Genomic DNA, 22,442 nt, shown 5'->3' on the forward strand with positions numbered 1-22,442 from the left:
CCTGACACGGTGACACATTCTCTGTGTGGTACTAATGACAAGCCTGATACCTGTCTTTAAGTGGCTGCTGAGGTTCTCTCCCAAACACAGTGTGTGTCTATCATCTTGGGTCACTCGTGGTCATGGACAGGTGGCACAGCAATCCCTAAATCGCCTTCCTAGTGTGTCTGACACGGCTCCCGGTAGGCCTCAGACTCTCTCCACCACCAACGTCCTGGAGGTCAGCCCTGGCCACCAGTTCTGAATGACATTTAGTTGCCTATTCACAATCCTGAACTTCTATCACTGTACTTCCAGTGAGATTCACACCCGGACTCCAGCCCATGCTCACAGCAACGCAGCTCCTCCCCCCGTGCAGTCGCCTGCGTGCTGCTCAGGGCAGCGCTTCCCATGAGACTGCGGAGGGGCACCCCTCTCCAAAATGCTTCCATGGTGAAGTCTTGGTCCCCAGACAGCGACCCAACCAAGACCATGAGAGCTCTGACTCCAACAATGTAATAACCAAATAATTAATTAACCTAATACATTCGTTGTGGGTCAAAGTCTTTGCTTCATTTTTGCTTTTTTGAGATAAAGTCTTGCTGTGTAGCCCAGGTTGGCCTCAAACTCACAATCCTCTAGCCTCAGACTCCTGAGGACCCCTGACTTGCACCCCCCACTCCCCCGTGTTTCATAATTTGAGACTATTATTGGGGTAGAGGGAAGGGTAGGAAGCAGAACCCAGCTGGCGGACCCAGCCCAGTGGGGCAGGTCCTTGGGGGACTGCATCTTATCTGGCCACACACAGCCACTTCTTGGCCACAATGGTTCAGTCATATGCTCCTACAAAACATATCCCCGCTGCAGGGACACAGCAGTAAAACCCCCTCGCCATCCAGAGTCCCGTTCCAATGAACTGCAGATGGAGGCAGGGGTGAGGACATGGCTGGGGCTGTGCAGGAGCCTCTGCACAGCGGGACCTGGACCCCAGCCCCATAAGGCATAACAGAAGCTAGTCCGTGGCTCATCCCTGCAACTATAGCTATTCAGGAGGCTAGATTTGCAAAACGCAAATCTAGGGGCATGGCTCAAGTGCAAAGCCAAGTACACAAACCAAGGGAGCTGAATTTAAACCCTAATACTAGGGAGGGAGGGAGGAAGAACACAAGGGATTATAAAGATGTTGTCAAGGGAATAAGAAGCCCAACAGGAGAATAGAAAATATTTTCAGATCATTTACCCAGCTAGAATTATCTAGCTAGAGTTATCCATGCTACACATTAAGAACTTTTACAATTTTGGGAGCATGGTGGCACACACCTGTAATCTCAGCATTCAGGAGGAGAAGAAATACTTCTGCAATGCAACAATAAAAGGACTAAGTATAAATGCCTTTAAATAACTATTTTTTGCTTGATTTTTTTTTTTTTTTTTTTTTTTTTTGGTCATGGGGCTTGAACTCTGGGCCTGGGCGCTGTCCCTCAGCTCTTCAGCTCAAGGCTAGTGCTCTACCACTTGAGCTACAGCGTCACTTCCAGTTTTCTGGTGGTTTATCGGAGATAAAGAGTTTCACAGCATTTCCTGCCCAGGCTGGCTTTGAACCGCGATCCTCAGATCTCAGCTTCCAGAGTAGCTAGGATGACAGGCATGAGCCACCGGCATCCGGCTGTTTGATGTTTTTTTTGTTTTTGTTTTTGTTTTTTAAAGAAAAGTCTCAATATCTAATACAGGCTGCTAGTCTGAAACTCATGATCTTCCTGTATCAGCCTCCTGAGTGCTGAGATTACAGGTGTGCCCTATCACAACCAGTCTAAAAAAAAAAAAAAAAAATCTCTTGAAGAGACATCTTTCCAAAGAGATATACAAATGGCCAATAAGTACATGCAAAGATACTCAACAGTATTAGTCATTAAGGGAAACACAAATCAAACATACATCCATCAAGATGCTCTTTCACACACTGAGATTCCACTTCACCCCAGTTAGAATGGCCATTATCAAGAAAACAACAAATGCTGGTAAGGATGCAGCCAGAAGACCTTAAACACACTGCTGGTGAGAATGTACACTTGTTCAGCCGTTCTGAAAAGCAGTATGAAGGTTCCTCAAAACCTAGCCATAAACTGTAACTGCCTCAATGAGCCAGCAATTCCTCTCCTGGGCCTTTATTTAATAGAATACAAACAAGGCTACAGTAAAGCCACCAGCACAACCCATGTTCACTGGAGCATTATTCACCATACCCAAAAATGGAGGCAGCTCAGATGAATGGACCAAGAAAATACGACATAAATGCACAAGGGAATTTTACTCATCCATTAGAAATAATATTGTACCATTTGTAAGGAAGTGGAAAGACTTGTGAAAAATTATATTAAGTGAAGCCAGACCCAGAGAAACAGAAGTTGCATGGTTTCCCTGATTGTGTAGACAGAATGTGCCTATAAATCTGTAAGTAAGGGCTGGGAAGGTGGCTCAGTGATAGAGCGCTTGCCTCGCATGCATGAAGCCCTGAATTCCATTCCTCAGCACCACATAAGCAGAAAAAGCCAGAAGTGGCGCTGTGGCTCAAGTGGTAGAGTGCTAGCCTTGAGCTGAAGAGCTGAGGGACAGCGCCCAGGCCCAGAGTTCAGGTCCCAAGACCAACAACAAACAAAAAAAAAATCTGTAAGTAAACAGGTTAAGTGGAATGCAAGTGGTTACAAATGAATTAACTTAAGTATAATAGACTCTATGGAGAGATCAAATAGTATAACTTTTTAGAAAGACTAGGTTAAAACCCAACAAAATAAGCAGTAGGAAATGGCTATATGCAAGAAGGTGGTAGGGCTATGGGGAGGGGTAGATGAATGAAAGTAGATGGGAAGGTAAGGAAAATGCAGTCAGGAATTCATGGAATACTGCACAGAATCAAGACAAACAAGGGACGGAGTACACAGAAGTGGGGTCAGAATGACCAGGATGCTTTGTTAAACGGCACCTCCTTTGCACAACTACTTAAAGATAGTATTTTTTAATATTTGTAAAGAGATTCCCTCATGTCCACTAGGCTGGCACAATGTTTTAGAAATGGAAACCAACATGGAAGGATGCAGCCCAGTCCGCTGCTGCTGGGAGACGGTGCGGTAGAACGCAGCCTGAGGGCTCCTCCAGGTGGACAGAGGACTGCCACGTGACCTCACAAGACTGGAAGCAAACGTCCACCGCAGCCAAAGATGAGATGAATCCAAACGTACTATGCAATCTATATATACATCTGTACAAGGCAATGGTATTTATTCTTAAGAAGGAATGAAGTTCTGAAACATGGGTGCACTTTGAAATCATCACGCTCAGTGAAAGAAGCCAGAGCCAAAAGGTCACTAAGAAAAAGGAAAGATCACATAGTAAAGATTCCACTTGTAGGAAATTTCCAGAATAAGTGAATTTATAGAGACAAAAAACAGACTGGTCGTTGTCAGTGTGAAGGAAGGACAAGCAGGGTCTTCTTGTGGATGGGACAAACTGTGCATGTCCCTGTGTCACCGAATTCTTCACTTTAAAGTGACTAGTGGTTAAATGTGTGAAATTTCACATCAGTTTTTAAAGGGCACAATAAGGAATGGTTCTTTAAGAGCAAACTCCTTTCCCTGCCCTGTCTGACAACTCAGCCCTGAGGACTCAGCAGGCACAAGCAAGGTCAGCAGCTACAGTGCCGGCAGGGTGGGCGTGCGGGGGTGTCCAGGATGCAGACAGCCAGCAAAGGTGTAAGGAAGGTGAGTGACAGTCAGAACCAGGCAGGATAAATAAGGAAGTATAAATAACTGTGTCCCCCTCCCCAAGAACTCACATAGAAATCCTACCCCGTGAGGCGGGGCTTCCTACCCCTTCTAAGGCATTAGTAGGTGGGACCTCTGAGAGAGTGTTTGGGAAGGGCATGAATGCCCAGAGCAACCACAAAGAACTCCTTCTTCCTGATACAAGAGGACTCATGAGAAAAAGCTCCCGTGGTGCCGTGCTTTGCCATGGTCCTGTACTCGTTTGGACCGAAGGATCAGTGTCTTGTTTTGTTGTTGTTGTTTTCTTTTTGGGTCCGGTTGTGGGGCCTGAACTCTGGGCCTGGGCGCTGTCCCTCAGCTCTTCAGCTCAAGGCTAGAGCTCTACCACTTGAGCCACAGTGCCACTTCCAGCTTTTTTCATTTTGCTTACGTGGTGCTGAGGAATCGAACCCAGGGCCTCAGGCATGCAAGGCAGGCGCTCTACCACTGAGCCACCTTCCCAGCCCTCAGTGTCTGTTTTGAGCCACCAGCCAGGGGAATTCTGTTAACCAAGACAGAAATGTTCCCAACTTGAGTATCATGCCATGTCGGTCAAAAAGACCGCATGGAACAAGGTGGCAGGGGAATCAGAAAACAAACCCATGAAGTCCTGATTTAACTGAACAAGGGGCTCAGCAATTTGGTAAAAATCTACATGAATGTTTTTTGTTTTTTGTTGTTTTTTGGGGGGTCCGGTCGTGGGGCCTGAACTCTGGGCCTGGGCACTGTCCCTCAGCTCTTCAGCTCAAGGCTAGCACTCTACCACTTGAGCCACAGCGCCACTTCTGGCTTTTTTTCTTTTTGCTTATGTGGTGCTGAGGAATCGAACCCAGGGCCTCATGCATGCAAGGCAAGCACTCTACCACTGAGCCACCTTCCCAGCCCCAAATCTACCTAAATGTTTTAACCAATTAAAGATAAAAGTTAAATTAAGTTACAAATGAGATACTAGAAATGACTACATAATTTTTAAGTATATTTAAATATCCATAAAATACCTAGTATATATAAGTCTGATATATAATACACATATACATAATTATTTACATTTAAAACACAATGTCTGGCTTTGACAGAAGAAAGAAAACCTGGTGAAGACAAAGAAACTGAAGAAATTGTAGAAAATGCAAGTCCAAAGGGAAAGAATGTGAAAGGAAAAGGCCTAAAAGTACAAGGCTGACAAAGGCTTAAGTCAGGTCCCAGGAGAGAAAACAGAAAAAAAGAGACCTCCAAAGAGTTAATTATGGAGAATTTTATAGAAAGATATGTGAGATACAGGAAACATAGGTATATAAAGCAAGACACAGAAAAGGAAACCCACATCTCAACACGTTAAGTCAAACTGCAAAATTCCAAAAGCATGAGAAAAACCCTAGCATGGTCCCAGAGAAGCAACAGCTCCCATCCTGAACAAGTACACCAACAGCACATGCCCCTTGTGCAGAAACAGGGCCAAGAGATAGCTGCCCCCAAGAACAAGGCCAAAAAGAATGTCCAAATAAGGACAGAGCTGGCTTGCTACCAACACACCTTAACTAAAAAGCCAACAGAAACAAGTTCTGAGAGTCAAAACAGAAGTGAATGAAAGAAATGCTGCATGCATAAAGTCTAAACACTGACTCAGAAATAATGTCTAAGAATAATGATGTCTTGTGTTCGGCAAAAAGAACTCTAAAATTTGACCAACATAATTATTCAGGTACACAGTGCATGATCTTCAGGGTCCACGAAAAAGCTTATTTCTGAGCTATTTTTAAACCAATAAACTGCCAATTCCAAACCAATCATTTTTCAAATGAATTTTCATGCTTTACCTGTTAAAGGTATTGCTTTGTGGTCTGAGGACATGCCTACTCAATTTCTCAAGACTTGTTTTATGTCTATGAACGCACAATCTTTTTAAGATTCCTTTGTGTCTAAGAAAATATAGGGTTCCATATAAATCCATGGAATCAAACCTGTAGTTCTGCTGTTCAAATATAAAACATCGTATTAATTGTATATTTGTATTATATATTTGACTGTTACATTATATTTGTGTGCATATACACATTATATAGAATACCGTATGTGTATGTGTATATCCAGTGTTTTGTAAATTAGCTGATCAGTAATGGCAAGAGGTATTTCAGCTCTCAGGAGAACATCAGATCTGTCCATTTATCTCTGTAGCCTTATTAACTTTGGTTTTTATAGTCTCTGGCACCTGCATCTGTCAGTCAGGGGTGGCCTCCAGCACCACATATACGTTGCACAGAGATGACACGGTCATGGCTGAGCGACCAGTCCATACCAAGGACGGTGTGGGCACTGCAGTGAGCTGGCAAGATCCTCCCCAGAACTTCCTCAGCAGCTGCTGATTCACGCCGACCTCTAATTGTGTGCAAACCTCTTCCTGGACCAGGCAGGGATGTCCCCACAGGGCTAAGCTGACAAGAGGCAAAGTGCCCTGGGCACTGGTGCACATCTGGTGCACCCTGTTAAGTGCAGAGAGGAGGCGGCTGGGAGTGCTGACCCTGAGCCTGTGGCTCCCTTCTCTTCTCTGGGGTAACCAGAGGAGTCACAGTGGATCCGAATGCTCACAGTAATGCCCAGACCTAGCATGTGTTCAATAAAACATGATTCGTATTTTCAGAACCCGACATGAACTTAGGGTAAGAAGGGAAAAGGAAACAGACCAAAATGAGTATCTGGAACCATAAGACTAAAAGACACCTGTTACAATTGAATAGAAATTGATGGGCTCAAAACACAGCCAAAAAGAAAGCATGGCCTTGAAGATCAAGCTGCGTAAAGACCAAGTAAATGACAAGCAGTGAAGAAGCCGCAATCAGGTGTTGAGAAAAGGACTTAGCAGCAATCATTAAATTCTTGACTCCTTTCCCATATGTTTCTGTCTATTCACGGTTATTCTTATCATGTTTCTCATCACTGGTGTTATTGGTAGCATAAGGGGAAAAACAAAAAATCTAAATGCCAACATTTACCTTGTCCCTGTTCAGTTTAAGTTCATCAGTGGGGCCAAGAGCTGAAACTGCTTCTGGAGGAAACTCTAAGCAAGACAAAGGCCCTGCTGCCCAGTGTCCACGGCTATGCCAGACAGGAGGCAGGCAGGGAAAACAGTGGGGATGCTCACGACTTGGCCCAAGTTCCCAAACCTGAACTGATTTTCCCACCAAAAGACAAAGTGGACTGCTCCTCCAGGCTCCAGGTTTCCCTTCGGACACAGAGCAGAGGTGGCAAGCAGCAGCGGGAGCGACGGGAAGAACCTGGGCCTAGCTACACAAGCAGAAGCAAAAAGCCTCCACCCACTCTCACCCTGAGGACTCAAACCACTACCACGCCAGAACTTTCTTCAACTGTCAGAAAAGCATGTACCTTGCAAAGGCTGCCCACAGAGCAGGCTCTGGTTGCAGCCACCAAGCCATCACACCAGCCACCCCAAGACAGACAGACTGGGAGAGACCTTGGCAGGAAAAAGGAACATCCAGCAGAATATTATTAGCTCCAGAGTCACAGGAACTCAAACAGCTCATCATCTGAATGGATGCATACACACATACTTCAGTAATGGCCTTACACATGAAGTCCTTCATAAATGTCCACTAATAAAACTTTCCCCAAATTTTCTCACACACTTTGCTCTTATCCTACTAGAACTGCCAAGGTAACTCCAGTTTTACTTTTATGAATCACTAAACTAGCTGACAAAACAAAACATGAGTCCACTAGTTAGTCTCAGACTTTGTTTAAAACGAGAAACCAGGCTAGACAGCGCCCAGGACTCTGTCTGGCAAGGGAGGACCCCAAGGGCTGAAGGGCAGGATGCAGGCCTCCCTGGCCTGGACAAGCCTGGGGCCAGCTAGCTGGCTCCTGCAGGAGTTCTAAGGCAAAGCGTGCAGGTTGGGAGGGACGTGGCCTGCCTCTGTCTTGGCCAGCAGCCCGCTGGGCCTGCAGAGGCTCTGGGCAGGTGTGTCTGCAGAACAGCAGGACTTGCCCCTGGGCTGCTGCTCCGGGCCTGGCTGGCAGCTGCAAGTGAAGCAAGAGTAGCACCTAGGGCCAGATCCTGGTCTAAAGGAAGTCTCCAGACCACGGAGAAGAGCTGTCCTCAGTGCAGACAGGGCTCCAACCATACAGATTTGTGGCCTCCAGCAAGCGCACCCTCAATACCAGAATTCAGCAAAGGGTAAAATCAGGCAGGGAAGGAAAAGTGGGGTCACAGAAGTTCCTAAGAGACGATGTAATCAGAGGAAAAGAGGCAAGGGAAGAAAGGGGCCCCTGGACCCAACCGAGAATGTCATGGGGAACTCAGGGAAATAACTCACTATCCTAAGTCTTCCACTACAACCATTCCCAGTAGAAAGAAATTAAGAGCCCATGGCCCTCGGAGTAGCACTGCCAGGCCAGACACAGAACTCCGGTCTGGGTCAGATTCTCAGGCCTTTTATTTTTTTGGTGAGACGAATTTGTATTCAGGGCTCGTACTTGCCAGACAGGCTCTATGCCTTGTACTCAGGGCCTCACGTTTCCTGGGCAGGCTCTCTACCACCTGACCACTACACAAACTCTTTTTGTGCTGGTTATGTGTTTGGTTATGTAGGGGGTGGAGGTGGGTGTTTGTTGTTGTTTTGTTGGTCATGGGACTTGAACTCTGGGCCTGGGCGCTGTCCCCCAGCTCTTCAGCTCAATGCGAGAGCTCTACCACTTGAGCCACAGCGCCACTTCTGGTTTTCTGGTGGTTAATTGGAGATAAGAGTCTCACAGACTTTCCTGCCAGGGCTGGCTTTGAACCGTGATCCTCAGATCTCAGCCTCCTGAGTAGCTAGGATTACAGGCATGAACCACCAGCACCCAGCTAGTGTTGGTTATGTTTTTGAGATAGGGTTTCACTTTCCCTTTATGCCCAGGCTGCCCTGGGCTATTTGTATAGTCATTCCACTTTGGGATGATAAGACACACACCACCATGCCCAGCCACTGGTTGAGATGAAGTCTCTTTATTAAAAGGTTTCTAGGTAAAGTGTCTGATCTTACATGAAAGAAAAGCATTCTCTGGCCTCTCATAGATGGAAAGATGGCCACGAAGCACAGAAACAAAACACTAAGCACACAAAACAGGTAAAAGAGTGCTGCTGCTGAAGAGACTGGAGAAACAGAGCGAGTCATGAAATGGAGAAGTACCTGTAGCCAAGTCTGGCCACACTGCTGACCCTCCGCCCCCTCTAGTATGGGAGCGTCCTGCAGACAGATTCAGGTCTGGCCACACTGCTGACCCTCCGCCCCCTCTAGTATGGGAGCGTCCTGCAGACAGATTCAGGTCTGGCCACACTGCTGACCCTCCGCCCCCTCTAGTATGGGAGCGTCCTGCAGACAGATTCAGGTCTGGCCACACTGCTGACCCTCCGCCCCCTCTAGTATGGGAGCGTCCTGCAGACAGATTCAGGTCTGGCCCGGGAAGCAACGTCCTGATGCAGCCGGTGGGCTAACACTGCCATGCAAACCCAGCAGCACCCTGTCCCAGGTCAACGAGAAGCTGCCAAACAAAGGATGGCCACTGCCTCAAAGCTCCTCGAGTCAGCACCTTCAGGCATCTCTGTATTACAGGACAGATGAGACAGTCACCCTCCAGACTCGGTTCTATCCAGTTTATTTCTCTGTGCTTTTCTGAGTCTGCATGACCTGTTCTGTGAGCAGGGGACCAATGTAGCTGGCACTAGACAGGGTCCCTGACCAAAAGAGGTTCAGTGAATAATGGTTACTACTCCCATTTCTCCTCCTAAGATTTGACCTTCCTTGCCAGAAACTTCATTACAAGACTTCTAGGTAGGGGCTGGGAACGTGGCTCAGTGGTAGAGCTCTTGCCTTGCATGCATGAGGCCCTGGGTTTGATTCCTCAGCACCACATAAGCAAAAAGAAAAAAGCCGGAAGTGGCACTGTGGCTCAAGTGGTAGAGCGCTAGCCTTGAGCTGAAGAGCTGAGGGACAGCGCCCAGGCCCAGAGTTCAGGCCCCACGACCGGACCCAAAAAAAAAAAAAAAAAAAAAAAAGTTCTAGGTAATACAGAAGACTGAACACCAACCTAAGGGATGGAACTTCACACTTGAAACAACAAAAAAAACTTGCCTTCATATGACATAAGCTACAGGGTGAAGAACAGGGAAGCATCATCAGGAATGATTAGGAAGCTTGAAGTTTGTGAAAACTGCCCCAAACTCTCTTAAACAACACAGTCTCCAAAAGGCCCAAGAACTCAGGATCTACAAAGGAACACCACAGAGAAGCCCCCTTGGGAGACATAGTTGGCCCCCTAGATGTGGCCCCAGATGAGGTCGGAATGGCGGGCAGGGCTCGGTGGAAACAGGAAAGTGCCACAAGCAATGCAACGGGTTCAATACCTACCCTGCCCCAGCCAAAAACTATCATTATCTAAGAGAGACAAGAATCAGATATCAAAACAAGACCACTCAGAACTCTAGGAAATGAGAGCTGCTGACTATGAAAAGGAGCCACTTAACAGAAGTGCCTGAAAACAAAGCTAAGGAAACAGAATGCAGAGGAGAAAGAAAAGCATATGCAGACAAGAACGAGTTACACATCAAGAACCAGGGATCGTCATTCACAGCCTATCCTGAATCCGCGTTGGAATCCATCAGGCTGCGCCGGATGGCTCTGGGCTGGGGCAGGTGGCAAGGCGGTGCCCTGTGAACAGTCAGGGCTCGAGTCGCTGAGGAAGCACCGTAAACTAACAGCATTACCGTTGACAGCGCTCGAGTGCTGGGTGTATGATGTCCACATTGGCTGTAGGGTGGGAGGACCGAGGAAGGTCCTCTGAGCAAGGGCGAGAGGGCAGCGTGGCACCCTATGAAACAACAAAGCAAGGCCTAAACCAGGGAGAAGGGAGCAGGGCTCCAAACCAACAGAAAACACCTGAGACGGGAGTGCAGCGTGGGGAGGGGGTGAGACCTGGAGACTGACTAAGACTCCCTGGAATCCAATGGCAAATACCAAATCCTCAGCTGAGAAAAGGTCATGAAGTGCGTGGGAGCACACCGTGGGACTGGGACACAGATACCCGGGCTCTCCAGCTAGCTGTGGCTGCTCAGCAAAGCACGAACAAAATGGCCTGTCCTTTCAGAGACCAGAACCTTCCACTCTGCTCTCTAGGAGTCTCGAGCTGTCCTAAGTCAGCCCGCTCTTGGGGGTGTCCTCTGATACAAGCCACACTGGAGCAGCGTGCAGGTAGGGGGTGACTATCTGTACCCTTGATTAGCCACATGCGAGGGGAAAGCGCATCACCCATGGAGCTCTGCCACAACCCCTGCCCCAAGACCACAGCGACCTGAAACGAACAGCAGACGTCTCAAGCCACGGAGCCGAAGGCAGATAAGAGGAATCGCACAGCAACGCTGTCCTTGTGAAAGGACTATGGAACTATTTTTTACTTTTTAAATTATATAGATATCTGATTGAAACAAAAGTTAACTGAAAAAAAGTAAGAATTAAATATAAAGGTAAAGCCAAGTTAAAATCTTAAGTCTTAAATGAAGGGGAGAAAAGAAAGAACAGCATGTCTGCTATATGGAGCCTGTCCTTGTGCTAGCACCTCCTCACCTCCTTCTCCCGTCCCCAAACCGACACTACACACCAGGTCAGGGCCTCAGAATAAATGAGCAAGCAGTCGGAGAGAGAACAAAATGACCCCAAGTGAAGTATCTGAATTATTTTTTAAAGAGGGTGTGTGGTGGTGTGCAGTGTAACCGTCCTGACAGCGCGCGCGCGCGCGCGGGCGCACACGCGCCCCGGCCCCACAGCCGACGCAGGCCCCAGCACGCAGGAACAGGCTCCTGTGACAGGCGAGAGGCTGGCTCCCGCCCTGCCAGCTCAGCTCTCAGGGGACCTCAGCAGAGACGCTTGCGAGCCATGGTAAGATCGAAAGGCACACAGGTGGAAAGACGTCTGGCTGCCCCTCACAATGAAGACACCATGAGGGACGCTGTCAGAGTGGAGGGGAAGAAACTTACTTCAGAATAAGCCTGTTTGCCTGCCACGGGGCATCCACCCTAGGCTCGCTCACCGGAGTCTACCCTGTGTCAGCTATCCGAGCAGGACCCTCGCCGGGACCTGCACCCTGGCGAGGACACACCTGGCCCTTTAACCCTTTCCTGTCCGGACGGCACCAACATGGCTCTCACACAGCCACAGCGCTGGCGCCCAGATCACCAGGTCCCGTCTCCGTGAGGCTGCACCGAGCTCAGTGGGTGCAAACACATGAATCGTAGCTGCGGGCGGAGGAATATCAGGTGCATCTCTACGCCCTGAGGGCTCAACTCCTACACTTAAATCCCTCCCACTGGAACAGCCGGCTCCAGTTTCACCCAGCCAGTGAGCCGGCGTGAGAACACCTCCTGCTCCTCAGCCTCGGCAGCCAGCCCCAGACGCTGTAGCCCGCACTACCCACCTCTGGTAAGTGCTTACAATTTCTTCTTAGATTTGAGTTTTGTTTCAAAACTACACTGGTAATATTTTAAAGTATCTAGCTTGATGAATGCTTGCTGGTGTGTCTCTCTGCCCTGCTCTGTGCTCTGAGGATTACTCAGGACCTAGCAGGTGCACTGTGGGGATACAGACCACGATTACAAAACTCCTAATGGAGCTGACACTTAAATACTAAGAATACGAATAAGCCTATTTAGAAATTGAGTTCTTCCTTCTGCCATAAAATTCATGAAAGGTAAATCAAAATAGATTTTCATTACTGCTTAATTGTTCCCTGCTGGCTTAACTTCTAATCTAATTTTTTAAACTTTGAAGTTTAAGTACAATTTTGACATCTTTCAAAAGCAAAATTTTTACCAACAAGGTTTTCATTTAATTGCTAAGGCCAATACAATCAAAGGGTGGTTTTCCTTTCTATGAAAGTTCTCATAACTCTGTGTGAAAGTAATTATTGACCCGATCATTGGCAAAGTCTGACCAGGTCAGATTTCACTTAGGTAGAATTGTCTACACTGTTTTGTTGGCATCCGTGTCACTCACATGAACCAAGGCACTCCAGGGTTTAAGGCTGGTCTATGAAGAACAAATGAGGCAAGCTGGGATCAGGGGCAACAGGCCAAGCCGGGCACTCAGACCCTCCAGCACTGTGTGTGTACTGGGCTGACACGGCAGAGCACCTGGCTGTTTTCTGGATCCTTTCTTCCAAACTTACTACAGAAGATACCTCCTGGCTAGGTCATGTCTGTCCTGAAGTCTACCTTCATCTTAAAGAACAGAAAGTCTGGGAGGGAGTGGCGGCCGTCGCTCAGAAGCTCAACTGGAGTAAAACTCACAAATCTTGTTCTTGCGACAGCCGGTGGGTAGAGGACCGTGGCATGCCCTCGAATGGCGCAATAACGCCACATCACAGTGTGGTAATTATACCATGCCCTTCAAGATGTTCCACCTGCCAGGCTCGGTGCCAGACAGCTGGACACACAGCACTGCACTGCCCTAGCTTGCAGGTGGATACGCAGGACAGGCTTAGATACCTGGCCTGCCAGGGCTGCCCCACAAAGCCAAGCTGTAATTACCCCCATGGCGTACTGTCAGAGGTCTCGTAAAATACTGTCTTTCTTGTCTTCTTTCCCAAGTTCAAACTCCTCAGGAACTTTTTAAACACGCCAAGTACTCACTGTTGCCCAAACAACTGGCAGCTACCTGCAGTGTCCACAATCAGGGACCTGCAGCAGACAAGACAAACAGACCTTGTAGCCAACTGAAACCACAGGCTGCTCACGGCACTGTGGGCAGGGAGAGAGCTCTAGGCCCAGGGCCCTTTCCACAGGCAAAGTCAAGCAGCTTGACGAGATACTAAAGCCACATAGGCGGCCTCTGTGTGTCAGCAGGGAAATGGGGCAGAAGCTCAATGACCCTGTGCACCCCACTGATCACATGCGCTTTGTTCAGACCTTGTCTACACTGTAGTCCAAGGGTTCAGAGAGGAAGGTCAGAGCTGAGCCACCAAGGGAGGTGTACATGGGAAAAGAGCTGCCCTTGGCAGGCAGAAGAAACACAGACAGGCCACATCAGCTCACGCCCAAGTAAGGAGCTGTGAGGGGAAGAGGGGAAGGCTGGACGCACCTGCTACAGGACCTGCTGGGGTCCCTCTCCTAACACACTGGCACTGCCATTCTCACAGAAGCGCTCATGGAAGGGACTCCAGCACTCAACGCTCCCACAGCTCTCCAGGAGTGCACTCACAATCCCACCCCTAGGAAAGGGACCCTCAGCCACACCCCTTCCTCACTTTACCTCTGAATGCAAATCCAAACCTACTGTAAGCAAAGTTCTAGGTTTCATTGTTTTGGCAACAATGTGCTCTTTCTGGAATATTTTACACCCGTAACTGCCAAAGAGTACAAAGTCCAGCAGTTATAAACTGACCAAACAGGACTGCTTCAAGCCTCTGCTCACAAATGTATTCACCTAGCTGCTGTATGGCTGTAGGTGGGTTTCTCCATCCTTGTAAACCTCTGGAGTAGGACGGAGAGCTCAACAGCTGACATCATCATTTAAAAGCTTACAAAAGCATCCATTTTATCCCACTTCACCACCACAGCAGCCGTTTTATAGACAAGTAAGCTACACCGCCTAACACCTGCCTCACAGCAGCTGATTTCCTGGCTTTAATTGGCAATTATGCAATTGGGAGAGGTCAATTTACCCCAAGTTACTAAAACTGCTGCATCCAGGACTCCCATTTTTATGACATTCCTTTCAAGCAATAAATCCTAGAGCAAAACTCTCACCTAAGGACCCGGGCACAGGAAGCACAGAGGGTGCCCTACCCAGACTGCCCAAAGTCTTGCAGCCAGAAACACACACGCCAAGAGCTCAGATCAAGGCTTCAGCTAGCCACATCTGACTGAAAGCAGCGTGGGCTGCTAAAGAACAGTTATTCCCAAGATTCATCTTTGGCAACTGCATTCTGCATGTTTTCAAGCTTGGAGGCTCCAGTGTGTGTCGGTGGCCACTGTGGCATGCTAATTTCTTTAGTCCAAAAGCACCAGCAGCATTCAGCAGTGTTGCTCGGAAGCCCCATCATCTTCTTGCTTCCTGAGGGACTTTCTGAGCCTTTCAGTGTGTGTGGTTCCATGTCTGCTTCCACCCTCGGTATCACCAGGACACAGCTCTGTCATCATTTTGATCAGAGTGCTTCCAGCGAGTGATGAAATCACCACTCTCAGATCTGTGCCATGACATACCCTACACAGCCATGGGAACCTGACTTGCAGAGGTTCTCACGCCTTCAGAATCAGGAGTATAAGGAGCATGCCCGCACAAGCCCAACTGACTTACCCAGCCACCCTCATAGACTAGAACCAGGCTCTCCTGGTTCCCTGACAGGCGGAGAGACTGCACACTCACCACCCAGGGCAGATACGCCCCTCGGCACAGGCTGAGCCTGCACAGAATTACCTCACGTCTTTTGTTTTAGGAAGAAAGGAAAAGAGAGTCATAAAGCTATGATCACACATTTACTTTGCCCCCTTGGACAGGGTACCTTACAGCTTCCATAGCAGGACACAGCAGGAGTCCGGGCAGACCACCCCCGCCCCACACCCCAAAGAAAGCTCAGGGCCCGGCCTCTCCCACCATGGGGCAACCGAGACGTGTGTGTGTGTGTGTGTGTGTGTGTGTGTGTGTGTGTGCGCGCGCGTGTGTGTGTGTGTGCGTGCGCGCGTGTGTGTGTGTGTGTGTGTGTGTGTGTGTGTGTGTGTGTGTGCGTGTGTGTGTGTGCGTGTGTGTGTGTGCACGTGGGGGGGACTTGAACTCAGGGCCTGGTGTGTGTGCGCACACGTGGGGGGGGGGCTTGAACTCAGGGCCTGGGTGCTGTCCCTGAATTGTTGAATTTGTTTTGTTTTGTTTTTTGCTCAGCTCCATTTCCAGCGTTTTGCTTCTCATCCAAAATCCCTGCTTCACTCTTAGTGCTCTGCTGAGCCTCTCAGCGGATAGCTTTAGGGATCAGTCCTTGAACCCTCTGCTCTACTAGCTTAGGGAAGGCATCATAGCTCCTCTGGGTTCCTTGTTGTTTGGAACAGGGTCCTTCGATGCAGCCTTGAACTCTCGATTACCCCTCAGCCTCCCAAGTGCTTGCTGGGATGGCAGTGTGCATGGTTGTCTGGAGTTGGTCTGGGCAGTCCTGAGGGCCAGGCCTCTCACCCACCAGGCAGGAACAGTTCCTGGGTCACGCCTCCAGCCCCTCTGTGCCGCCACTGTGTTCAAGGCTGGCTCTGGCTTTACTCCCCTGCGCCATTTCTCTCCTACGTGGGCCTCCCTGTGCTGCTAGGGATAGCAACATGCCACTGTGCCCAACCACTGGTTGAGATGGGGTCTCAAACCTTTATGCCCAGGCTAGCCTCAAATCACAATCCCTGACCTCCACCTCCCAAGCAGCTAAGATCACAGGCTTGAGCCACCGCCCGGCTAATGTTTTCAAGAAACAATCGATCAGGAGAGAAACCAAATCAAATCAATTTTCTAACAACTGGAGGAACGTTCCTTCAGCCGGCGTGTACTGCGCCCACTGCTGTGATACCTGAGACTCCCATGCCATTTCTGTTCCTAAAGAGCTGGTTTCCAGGTAGACATCTGACCACCCCAAGTAAAGTGCTGCTTTACACTACATCTCACATGCTCAGTTTTACAGCTGCAAACACTTTTCCTAAATCATTTCCACTGACCTTTGACTGTTAAAAGCGGTTAATTTTTTTTAAGTATTTGCAACACAAATCAAGATGTCTGGCCTGGATTCCTCACCGGTGGGCCAGGCCCCACCCACTCCGTCACTTGGGCTTCTAGGCCAGTAGCTGCTGTATGTGCTGGTTAGGAGGCAGTGTGTGAGAGGAGGCTGGCAGCCTCTAAGGGACACTTGGGGTTGGGGAGAAAACATGAGCGCTCCTCTACCCAGGCATCATTCCCTCTGGCCCCCAGAGCACAGAGGCTACACAGGCTTAACTTGGCTGCATAGGGGCATATCCAGGAAAGGGCAGGGCAGGCCTGTGAGCTTATCCCAACTCACAGATGAGACAGGTGGTGGACAAGACAGAAAGTCACTCAGGGACTTGTACTGCAAACTGTGTTAAGTCATCTGAACACAGCATTTTTATTTATACTGAGCCCACATAAACGCTCCTTACTAGGCCTAGGTGAGTGGCTCGGTGGTAGAGAACTTGCCTAGTATGCATAAAACCCGAGGTTGCATCCCCAACACAAAATGGCAAACAAGAAATAAAAAAAACAACTTAGTGATAAAAGTTAGCTTTTTATTTTTGGTTTAGAAAGTGGTAGGATACGGTCCCACATCTAAACATTCCTGATTTTTAAGTATCACATAAGAATATACCAGCAACAAGGTTAAGAAGGCAGAGCTGCCACACTCACACACACACTTTACAAGGGGTGAAACCTCGCAACTCCTATGAAGGTCCCCCCAGAGAAGTTAGCTGATGGCCCCAAGACAGGACCCTGCCCAGAAACCCCATAGAAACAGATACAGAGAGGGCTGGGAAGGTGGCTCAGTGGTAGAGTGCTTGCCTTGCATGCATGAGACCCTGGGTTCGATTCCTCAGCACCACATAAGCAGAAAAAGTCTGAAGTGGGCGCTGTGGCTCAAGTCTAGTCTTGAGCTGAAGAGCTGAGGGACAGCGCCCAGGCCTGGAGTTCAAACCCATGACTGACAAAAAAAGAAAAAGAAAAAAGAAACAGATACAGGGAAGGTCCAGATTCGGGCCCCCAAAACTTGAAGAATTTCAGATATTCTCAGAATTGACACTAAACTTTCATACATCACTACACCCTTAGCCCCAGGGAATTCTTGAGAAAGCAGAAAACATTTCAGGATGTTGGCAGCTGGTAGAGCAAACCAGAGAGGTTGCAGGCATCACCTGCTCTGATGCTCTACTACAACTGTCCCTGCGGGGAAGGCGCAACCCTCTCACCCACTCACCTAACACCCACCTCCCTCTGTCCACCTTTGCAGCCCTGGGCAGCACAAGAGGGGGCCCTCCTCAGACGGCTTCAAAGCAAAGGACTCAGAAACAGAGGGAAGACAGAGTGAACTTCCTCAGAAGTCACCACATCTCGCTGAAGAGCCAGCAGTCGCCACCCTAGTGAACAGACCAGAGTCCAAACACAGAGGGCAATGAGTCTCCTGAAGGAACGAAAACCAAAAAAGCCACACTACATCCCTCGACCCCCAGGAAAACCTTTCAAGTACAAATGCTTCCAGTGTCCCTTCACATGCAATGAGAAGTCACACCTCTTCAATCACATGAAGTATGGTCTCTGTAAGAACTCCATCACTTTAGTGTCAGAGCAAGATCGTGTGCCCAAGTGCCCCAAGTCTAACTCGCTGGACCCTAAGCAGACCCACCAGCCAGAGCCCACTACAAAGCTGGCCTCTAACAAGTCCCTCACAAACGGACTCTCCAGCTTGGAGCCAAAGCCCCCACAGGGCTTCAGCAAGGAAGACACCAAGGAGAATCTGGAACTTGGGGCTCGGGGAGCACACAAGTGTCTGCAGAAGCCAGTCCTCCAGAAGGAAAAGGCTCCTGACACTGTCCTCGGCACCCAGCCCAGCCTGGACAGTGGGGCTCGGCCTTCAGCGTTTGTTCCAGTTGGAGAACACAGACTTAGGGGGCCAGAAGACACAGAGGCTCCCGAAGTGCTGGCACTAACCAATCCTACCACCAAAGCCAGCTCTTTCCACACCAAGTCTGCGTTTCACACGCCTAGCTACCCCTGGAAAGCTGGCTCCCCCTTCCTCCCACCCGAGTTCCCACATAAAATCCCATCTACAAAGGGGTTCAGTGCCATCCCCCCCTATGTGCACCCAGCAATCCCAGAATACCCCCCTCCCTTCTACACAGAGCACGGGCTGGCTGCCATCTACTCCCCCTACCTGCTAGCTGGGAACACACCTGAGTGTGACACTGCCCTGCTCCCTGTCTACGGGCCCCATGACCAGAGACGCTTCCTGCCTCACCCAGGGCCCATCCCCAAACACTTGAATCCCCCTCCATCAACCTATGAGCACTACAGGCTGCTCCAGCAGTACCACTCCAACCTACCGATTCCTTACGGATTTTATAGGCCAGAGTCTGCATTTTCCTCCTATGGTCTCAGGCTCCCACCTGTCACTGGCATCACACGAGATCAGAGCGCTCGTCTCTTTGAAGAACCTACGCTGGCCTACCCATCTTCAAGTCCTTCTGAGTTAAACCTTTCAAATCCACACAAAAAGCCCACAGACTTTGAGAAGGAAAGTTCCATTTCCAAGGCGAAAGACACTTCCAAAGATGGGCAGAGGGACACGGAAGGGGAAGGGGCCAAAATGAGCCCCCGTGCAGGTAGTGCAGCCACAGGTTCCCCAGGAAGGCCAAGCCCCACCAACTTCACACAGACAAGTCAGACGTGCGAGGGGCTGTGGGACCTCTCCGCCAAAGCCCCCCCTACAGGGACCCCGGGGGGGCTTGCACAGCCAGAGCCGTGCCCCACAGCCTTCAGACCCGTCCTGAAGAGTGAAGAACATCCTCCTTCCCGGCCTCCTACACACGAGGCAGAGTCTCCAAAAAGGTAAGAGTGGGTCATTTTCTAAACCTCTGCTGTATTGTTTTAGGCTTGGGGCATCTAGCCACGTTCACACTTACTCGGAGTGCTTTATGTGGCTGCTTCCCAAGTCCTCACTAAAGCTTTTTCTGACTTCTTCCAGCCTCCTCCAAGCCACGGACAGGGACTCTCCGACTCAAACGGGCAGCACCTCTCCCCATGCAGAGGCCCCGCCCAGCAGCCCAGAGGATAGTTCCAGGATAAGCCCCCTCAACCTCTCCAAAAAGTCAGAAGCAACAACACCGATAGCCTCTCACGGACCCATGTACACAGGCAGTGCCCAGGCAGACCACCTGGGCTTCTCAGCACTGCAGGACCTGCCCCTCAATCTCTCCGTGAAGGACCCCTGCAACACATGGGCTCCGAGGCCTGCCCTCTGCAGCCCACCGCAAGGGACAGCAGCTGCTGCCACTGCCGCTCTTCCAAAGACTGAGGAAAAGGGGTCTGAGGATGACCCAAGCCAGGCAGAGACCCAGCACGAGGAGGCCCCCAGCGAGATGACCCCGGGTGCACGTGTAGTAGACAGCAGTGAGGAGCAGAAGCAAACTGCAGCCGTGGCCCTCTGTCAACTGGCGGCCTACAGCCCAGGGAATATCGGGGTGGGCTGTGGGGAGGCCACAGCCCAGGAGTCTGCCTGCCAAGACATGCCCACTCTGAGTTCCACAGAGAGCCAGGGGACTCAGTGTGAGCCCAAGCCCAAAGGTCAAAAGAGGACAAGTCAAAGGGATACAGGAAAAGCCCAGGCAGGAGCTAAGAAGCCCAAGCCAAATGACGCAGCCCCAAGAGTGCTCACTCTGCGCAGAAGGACCCGGGTGTCCTGAGGCTGCCCACGAACACCCTCACCCCGGGGCTCAAGCAGCACCTTCTCCTTGTATTTTTGTCAGACAGGGTCTTGCTGTGCTGCCCAACCTGGCCCCAAACTCAAAAGCACTAGAAGAGGTATGTGCCTAACTGAACCTTCGCTTTTCACCCAATTCTTACAAGTGCAGTTAGGAAGGAAGGAAGAAGGAAGGAGAGAGGGAGGGAGAAGGGAAGGTGGACGGGAGGGAGGGAGGAAAAGGACAGGGTGGGCAAAAGAAAAAGCGTAATCGAGTAATTCAATTCCATTTTTGTAAATGTTAAACATGAATGTTAAAAGGTGTTTTCCAGTTATAAAAGCGTAAGAAGGGCTCACAAGAGATAAGTGAAAAGCCTGGCTTCCATATTTGTGAAATGTACAAAACCAGCAGGCGGCTCTGCTCTGCACGCTACCTTACAGGAGGGTCTTTTAATACTTTAACTGTATAACAAACCATTTTAACTGTGTCAACTGTTTTTCTATTAAGTCTAGCTACACGTTTTGAAATAAATAACAATTACTGGGGAAATACCAGAAACATCACTTTCAACATTATCAAGTATTGTGATTGTTCTGACTAAACAAGCATCAGTAGACTGCTTATAGAAGTAATTTATTTCCACCAAGGAAAAAATGTGGTAAAGGTATGAGCAACTTACTCCATTTGCTTATGATGTCACAGTGAATTTTCTGATTCACCTGGCCTCATCCCTACAATGATGTACATGTTGCTAATTTTCCAATAAACTCATGTGAATTTTAATGACACACAAGATGAAGACAAATATAAATTTGCGGGATCCTTTAGAGTATTTTGCCATAAAACTCACTGAAAAACAGTGAACTGCTAAGACAGCAGCAATTAAACTAAGAAAGTACATATGTATGTGAGTTTCTATCTGTGAGTGTGAAGAATCAAGAACAGGTGCATACAAACCTTTGCCCCCAGGGTCCCTCAAAGACCATTCAGGGGTCCTGAGCCTTGGAGGTTTCAGAGAAAAGTCTCAAGAACCCTGCCTTGCTAGATCTCGGGAGCGGGGATACTCTCCATTCTCATCTCCTACAGTTCATGGCCAGTCACCCGAGACCCTACATTACAACCAAGTTGTAGGCACTGCGCAGGGGAATTCTGTGTGATTACATGATAAATCTTGTCCTGCCAACAGCTCTCAGTTCCTCAGTAGCTGCAATACAGAGGAGGTCCCAATGAAGTTGTCTGCTAACAGCAGATGACAATCTGGAGTAAACATGCAAAAGTACCTGCAATGACCATTGCTAAAACAAAACTGCTGCCATCCCCAGTTGCTTATTTAATATGAACAGGCATCTTACCACTAAGAGCTGAAGATGAAAATGAAAGAAAGTAGGGTTGATACAAACCTCACCTTTGCAAGTAAAAGCAGCACTCACCAGCGTGTTCCCAGTAAAACCAGTCTTGTTGAGCAATTCATTTTTCAAATTCTATCTAGGCAAACTTAAGTAGGCTGCACCTTGTTGCTATGGGATTTGAGAAGTGAAGTCTCCACTCTCAAGCACTACTTTGTGAAGATATAAACAGGGAATAGTTAAGAGATCCCTACACACAGAGTAGGTCACGCCCAGACCAAAATTCTCTGGGAAATGTAGCAAAAAGATGGATTCAGGAAGAACAAAGGTCAAACTGCTGTGAGGGGAAAAATGTCTGTGAAAATTTTGATGGAGGGTAGTGAACAAGGACCCTGTGATCCCTGTGTCCCCTCACCATTACAAAAAGGCAACCTAAGAGTTCTAATCCTAGAGTTGTAACAGAGACAGCACAACACACTTTGAAACTGGTAGAATTTACTTAAAATTCAAATGCCAGGGCTGGGAAGGTAGCTCAGTGGTAGAGCGCTTGCCTTGCATGCATGAGGACCTGAGTTCGATTCCTCAGCACCACATAAGCAGAAAAAAACAGAAGGGGCGCTGTGGCTCAAGTGGTAGAGCGATAGCTTTAAGCTGAAGAGCTGAAGGACAGCGCCCAGGCCCAGAGTTCAGGCCCCACAACTGGAAAAAAAAAAAAAAAAATTCAAATGAGGGATGTAGTGCTTGTCACAACTCTTTTAAGGAACACCTGAAATGCCACTGCTGCAAACTACACCCAAAGATGAGTCTTGGAGAACCAGGCAGTCTGTGGTGCCTTTCAAACCACCACTTACCACT

General features: G+C 48.9%; 2 protein-coding genes across 2 annotated transcripts in view; one reads left to right on the forward strand and one right to left on the reverse strand.

Annotated features, from left to right (window-relative positions):
• Nucleotides 1-22,442, reverse strand: part of LOC138818856 (tubulin-specific chaperone D-like) — a 147,913-nt gene that overhangs the window by 66,137 nt on the left and 59,334 nt on the right. The gene's annotated exons all lie outside the window — the stretch shown is intronic.
• On the forward strand, nt 12,100-20,456 carry LOC138818854 (zinc finger protein 750-like). The gene is made up of 3 exons (XM_070009995.1): nt 12,100-12,238; nt 17,796-19,390; nt 19,527-20,456. The coding sequence occupies exons 2-3, from the start codon at nt 17,958-17,960 to the stop codon at nt 20,242-20,244; spliced, it is 2,151 nt and encodes a 716-aa protein (XP_069866096.1). The 5' UTR covers nt 12,100-12,238; nt 17,796-17,957; the 3' UTR covers nt 20,245-20,456.

Source organism: Dipodomys merriami, unplaced genomic scaffold (assembly GCF_024711535.1).
Source record: "Dipodomys merriami isolate MVZ:Mamm:240054 unplaced genomic scaffold, mDipMer1.0.p SCAF_783, whole genome shotgun sequence".
Classification (NCBI taxonomy): domain Eukaryota; kingdom Metazoa; phylum Chordata; class Mammalia; order Rodentia; family Heteromyidae; genus Dipodomys; species Dipodomys merriami.

Excerpts from the sequence above, each read along its gene's own strand:
- LOC138818854 (XM_070009995.1), top strand. The coding sequence starts at position 17,958 with ATGAGTCTCCTGAAGGAACGAAAACCAAAAAAGCCACACTACATCCCT. Across the intron at positions 19,391-19,526 it reads GAGGCAGAGTCTCCAAAAAG|CCTCCTCCAAGCCACGGACA; the intron begins GTAAGAGTGGGT and ends GACTTCTTCCAG.